This window comes from Neocloeon triangulifer, unplaced genomic scaffold, assembly GCF_031216515.1.
Source record: "Neocloeon triangulifer isolate White Clay Creek 2 clone unplaced genomic scaffold, ASM3121651v1 ptg000001l, whole genome shotgun sequence".
In the NCBI taxonomy this organism is placed as follows: Eukaryota; Metazoa; Arthropoda; class Insecta; order Ephemeroptera; family Baetidae; genus Neocloeon; species Neocloeon triangulifer.
In genome coordinates this window covers 4929470-4935431 of record NW_026775544.1, presented here as the reverse complement: position 1 = coordinate 4935431, position 5962 = coordinate 4929470, and the positions used below count along the sequence as shown (strand labels likewise).

Genomic DNA, 5962 nt, shown 5'->3' with positions numbered 1-5962 from the left:
AAAGCTATATAGAACGTCAAAACTGCGTCAAAGATGAACTTTTCCCCGGTGTCAAATGGAATAAAATAATTTGGAAATCCAGCAAAGATTACAATTTTTTTTTAATATTATATATCATCTTTCAGTTTCAAACACATGATATTTGCCCCTATTTCATGTAATAGAAACACACAAAAATAAAAAAGGCACATTTATTAAATAAAAGTGCTAGCTCATCATATAAGTGTCAGACTATGCCTAATTTTTACAAAGAAAAACAGTTTTATTAAAGAATGCAATGAATTTTTTTAATCATTCTAAAACTGTCAATAAAAATCATATTTTTAAGCTATTTTGTAAACATAAAATTTCTTCATTTTTGTTAGTTTATTCGAGAACAAGCATTTTGGATTGAAACAAAAAATAATTGGGATTTTGGTGACTCATATATAATTTGTATTTCCGCGAGGGCGACAAATAACTAACGAATGGCGCGGGTGCCGAGATTGGAAAATCGCGGCGGGCGCGGCCGTAAATTCGCGGATGTGTGACATCGACAACGCGCGACGCGAGAGCGAACGAGCGGGTGCCTAATATTTTATCAGCTCATGATAAATTTATACGCCCGCGTGCTGTGTTTGTGTCGCCGCGCTGCCGTTCACATAAAACATATATGAACGAAAAGTAGTCGCTGCCAGCAGCGTTCGCGTTTATTATAGATGCGCGTTTCTTTTTGGCCCTTCGCGCCTGCCTGCAAATTCGCATGTGACGAACCACGAGCAGAGCAATGAATGTGTTTGAGCTGCTCGCGCTCTGTGTGAAATATCACGCGAAACAAGAGCGTGCGGTGCAGTGTGTTTTGGCCAACAACAAAAACCTAAGCGCCAAGCGCCAGCCACGGACTGACTAATTACAAAAATTCTAAGTTTTTGAAAGAAAGTATTTTTTTCATTACGGATTTGTATTGTTAATTACACCAATACTTAAATATTACTACAAAATTCTAATTTGGTGGCGGAGGGATAATTAATACACATGTATGACGTGCAAAATTAATAAATTCATGCAATCACTCCAGATACTATTCTAGTCCTTTTTAAAATTCATTAATTAATTTTCACTAACAATTTTAGCTCACTCTTTTGGTCATAAATTTAAAATTAATTTGATCTCATCAGAAACAACTGCAAATGATATATTTCCTTCTTATACCAATTTCGCGATATTTCAAAAACTGTTTTAAAATAAAAAAAAGGAAGAGGAAAAGTTAACCTTGAAATAAATCATGTTCTTACTCAAGACAAGCTTGAGAGTAATGTCCTTAGCATTAATTAATTTTATTAATTTTTTCGTTAGATTGAATTTTGTTTTTTGCTTTTTTTTGCCGCTTGTCTTGTGTGTCCAGTCCGTCCCTGTTGGGCGTTTGAGTTGGCGCTTTTGCTCAGTTGGTGACACGTTTTTGTGTTTGTAGTGCTGTTGCTGTGAGTGTGCGTTTTTATTTATTCATTTATTTATGCGCTCGGCGTTTGGGCTGGTGGCGGTGGTGGCGGCGGCCGCGGGGTGATAAATTGCGCCGACACTCTGTGCTTTGTGTGCATCTGGGGACACACCATAGCATTTCCTCCGAGGCTCCGCCGCATCTGCATCGTGAATAATGCAAACGCGATTCATTTCGCGCCGTGTGTTTTATTCGTTGGCGCCGCCGAGAGTGAGAGAGCGAGCAAGCGAAACGACCAATTTGTTCTACTTAACCGAGCCGCCAAATAAACTCAAATAAAAATCCGTCTCTCTGCGCTAGGCACGGAGGCTCATCTTTCATGCGCGCCGAAACAACAACGAGAAAATAAAACAGGCTTATTTTGCAGCAGGGGCGCTTCAATTATTAAAACACACACACACATATGCAGGCCCCGCGACATGTATGCAGCACACACGACACTTCATTTCGCCGGCGAGTGCTTTGCAAAATTTATATCTCTCCACGGCGGGTGACACATATGCTTCAGGCTTGCGAAAAGTCACGTGCGATTTTAAATTGCAGCCTTTCTGCTCGACTGAATTTAAATAAAAAGTGAGATACGCTGAGTAAGATTAAATTTGATTTTACCAATTTGATGATATTCATGATTTTCCCTGTAAAAAGGATTTAGATTCAAGATTGTAAAAGTAACGGGACAGCAGATAAACGAATAATCTCACCTATATTTTACAATTCAATTTTAGCTTTTACTTGTACAAACCCCTCTTGTATATATTAATAATGAAATTTTGTTTTGCGCAATGTTTAAAGCTGGTTAAGTTGATAACACAAAATGATTAAAATAAAGAAAAGCGGTTCAAAGCTAAAATACTTGTTAACTTTATAATAAATTGAAATAATTAATAAATAAAATTATGCCGTAAATTTTTTAGTGAAAATTATGTTAGAATTTTATAATAGTAAAAATTGTATCTTCTTTAATAATTTAAATTTCTCCTCTGAAGAAATGAACCTTCTTAAGATTATTGCTACTTTTTTCCAATTTCAGAGAAGCATGTTACTTTTTTAATTAATGAATATATGTATTCAAGCCTAATGCTTTTCTGAAACTCTGACTATAGAACCTAACATATACCCTTCCTGGCCTGCTTATAGCTTATTCCTTGGGCCAACTTCGTCTCACACTTGCACTGGTCTCTTTACGGTCGTTTCGGCCGCTTTTGATTTAATTTCGGCCGGAGCGGGCGTTTTGATTAAAATGCAAATTGCTCGCCGACCAAAGTTGCCGGGGCAAAGTTAGTTGCAGGTCTCGGCGGCGTCGCGCGCGCGTCTCGCCGGCGAATCTCATTCAATTTTCCAGCTCTTTGCGTAATTCTATTACTATCCATTAATGCACACAGCGGCGACGACGAAGACTCGCTCGGAAGCCACAAGAGAGCCATCCGCCAGACGCAACCAGCGCCGCTCATAATTACGGAATAAATTGTACGAGCCTCCCGAGGACTCTGCATGCCGAGAGCAAAAGATGCCCTGCAAGAGTCTTTGCTGCTCTTCAACCCGCCGGCGCATAAACACTCATTATTCTGCAAGGGTTGATTCCGTCCCTCGGGACGCCTCCTCTCTCTCTCTCTCTCTCGCGGGCGCAAGAATAAATTAAATTTCTAGCCAGAGAATAAATTGAAACGCTAGATAAGCACTCTTTTTTTATAATAATTGTATTCTTTTCAAAAAATGATATATTTCAGACACTTGCTGGGAAGAATTTTTTTTCAGAAATAAATAATTTTTTAGATAAAAAGTAAAGGACAGGAAGGGTTTTAGAACTATTTTTCTACTGAGCCAATGTGTAGTAAAGTTCTTTGACAACGCAAATTGGTGGTTTCTCACTACGAGTATCGGTGAGCTTGAGTTTTTTGAATAAGTGCTTCATGCTTGGTTTGTTGTGAAAGACTTTGCTTCGGATGTCTTCGGCCAGGGTATTTCTGTAAAAGCAAGCATTGAGGATGGTGATTGTCACATCAAAAGAGGCATCTTTCTCCACGTAAGCAGGACAGTTGAGGTTGAACTTGACAAAGGAATTGGTGACAGCTTTATTTGTGACAGTTGTTTCATATTTCCGAGTCTTCAGGTGCTTGACAGATGCAACAGCTTTCAGGTTCAGGGTGTAATTGCTTCCACCATAACCCTCCCTGTAAAATTATAACAAAAAGAAACATTAATTTCTTTGTACGGAAACGATATTAACTATAAAATTAAAAAAGATATTTAATTAATCGATTTCAATTGCTTAAGCATACCTTTTTCCAGAGGGGGAGAGTTTTGGTTCACTGGCCACTTTGCACAGAACCTGGAAGCCTCTGACCAAAATCGCCTCTCCGGCTGTGAAGGATATGGTGATTTTGACCGATCGACTCAACTCAACCACATTCCCATTTTCAGCGCTCAGCAGCTTTTCAGGTCCCAGCAAATCTGATTCTTCAATCAGGACAAAAGTTTCACATGAATTACTTCGTGAGGCAGTCACAGGACACAGGGTTGTTGGAATTGTGAGAGCTTTGCGCTTTCGATTTGTTTTGCCATTATTGAAGAGTTTAGTGCTCATAAGGTAGTTCTTCTCCTTTAGGCCAATGAAGTTTTCGTATTCAAAGGCTTCCTCTAATTCCTTGGTTTCCAGAGTCAGTAGACGCAGATGTGGGGCAACGTTTTTCAAAGAACTGCAAAAATAATTTAGAAATTGATAAATAACTAGTTTACATGTTTTCACTTCTCATCATTTGCTGCAGCATATTCCTTGCAAGCTTTGACAAGCACCATCTCAGAAAAAATGTTCATATTGTCACACTCCAAGAAACAGACTAGGGCTTCGAGGCTGATGTCCAGAAAAGAGGAATGATTCAGACACTCAACAGTTCTTGAGCACAGAAACTAAGGCAAGGAACATAATTCATTACTTTTTATGAAAATAATAAAAATAATTAAGATTATTATACCTCCTTGCAGGCTGATACAACATAGCAATTGATAAGATTCGAGTCCAGAATTTTCCAAACTTCCTCCACCACTAGGAATTTTCCAATCAGGTCTTTGCATAAATTACCAAGCTCTTCAATCATGAACAGATCAGCCGCAAGGGCCACATCCACAGCATCTGATAAACTTGTAACACTTGTGAACAGCTGGTGAAAGTGCACAAATCTGTGTGCAAAAGATAAAAAAATAATGTTCAGAAATTATATAATAATTAACAATAATTCTCAAATCTCACTCCATGATCAATCTGAAGACATTGGATTTTACATGCTTCATCCTGATGGAATTTGAATCTGGAGTGCGTTGTGTCAGGGGACTTTGCAGGAGCGCTGAAAAGTACTCGCTGGCCACCTTCAGCTCAAACTGGCTGGCGTAAAACGTCTGCAGTCGACAAATAATTCATAACATGAAATACATTTTAAGCTATAGTCCTAATTAACCTCTTCTTCTTCGCCGACGAGAAAGACGCAGTCAGCGAATTCGCCCGTCGCGAGTGCCCGCCGTTTTTTGGTCAGCAGAGATTTCTCCTCGGCCAATTCTTCACCTTCCGTTTTTACGCTTCTTGGGCTCTCCTCTGAACTGAGAACGGGTTTGGCGTCCCCCTGGTCTGGTGCTTCTGATTTTTCCATGATATCCCAAAGGTTTTCAATTCAAGTTCAGCAAAGGCGATGCAATGAAATCAGCAGAACATTTGGCGGGAAAGAAAAACAAAGACTGTGTAAAGAGCATGACCGCAGACCACAAGACACCTGACAGTAATGACGTCACGTCATCTGTGTATGTGTATGTTGTAATGAACGTAGTACGCATGCTCCATCGGGGGGGGGGGGGGTATATTAGGGAAAACCGGCAAACCGCGAAAATGCGTGAACCTTATTCAGTTTTGTATTAAACTTTTTTTCATCAACTTTGGCTATTTTTGAATTCAATAACGTACCATGATAAAATAGTAGAGAATTTCCAGTATTCCAAGGTGATGATTCACGTTTGCTCACCTCTTGTTAGCTTTTATTGCCTTTTAGGGTTAATGTTTGGCTATGCTTCATGCTCTCTTTTCTTTTTCATCATCTACAAGCCAAGGACATTGTCTCGTTTTGTGCTTGCGGTGTGCCGTGCGCCTGCGCAGTGAGGCCCAAAAATACATAGGTCGCAAAATTATTTCAATATTCAATAATGCATGTTCACTCTAAACAAAATGAAAAAATTAAACTTCCGATCCCATGCATTCATGCATTGTATTGCAAAAGGAAAGATTCCACCGAGATTCAAACTCGGGTCACTGGAGTCAAAGCCCAGTGTGTTTACCACTACACCAAGGAACCAATTACAACTGATGGAAGTGTGAGGAAAATTTCCATAGTATAAGTGAGTATACTTGCTAGACAATTTGCTGGCAAAACAATCAAGCCAAAATTTTCAATATGGTTTTATTTATTTTTTTTTTTATCTTCGATGTGCAAAAATTAAGAAAAC

General features: G+C 39.1%; 1 protein-coding gene across 1 annotated transcript; it reads right to left on the bottom strand.

Moving 5' to 3' along the window:
• Positions 1-3167: 3167 nt before the first annotated feature.
• Positions 3168-5235, bottom strand: LOC132193692 (uncharacterized). The gene is made up of 6 exons (XM_059614522.1): positions 4930-5235; positions 4725-4870; positions 4450-4654; positions 4224-4384; positions 3757-4173; positions 3168-3648 (listed from the first exon to the last, which is right to left on the bottom strand). The coding sequence occupies exons 1-6, from the start codon at positions 5116-5118 to the stop codon at positions 3291-3293; spliced, it is 1476 nt and encodes a 491-aa protein (XP_059470505.1). The 5' UTR covers positions 5119-5235; the 3' UTR covers positions 3168-3290.
• Between the last annotated feature and the right edge of the window lie 727 nt (positions 5236-5962).

Excerpts from the sequence above, each read along its gene's own strand:
- LOC132193692 (XM_059614522.1), bottom strand. The coding sequence starts at position 5,118 with ATGGAAAAATCAGAAGCACCAGACCAGGGGGACGCCAAACCCGTTCTC. Across the intron at positions 4,655-4,724 it reads GTCTTCAGATTGATCATGGA|ATTTGTGCACTTTCACCAGC; the intron begins GTGAGATTTGAG and ends TTTTGCACACAG. Across the intron at positions 3,649-3,756 it reads CTCTCCCCCTCTGGAAAAAG|GGAGGGTTATGGTGGAAGCA; the intron begins GTATGCTTAAGC and ends ATAATTTTACAG.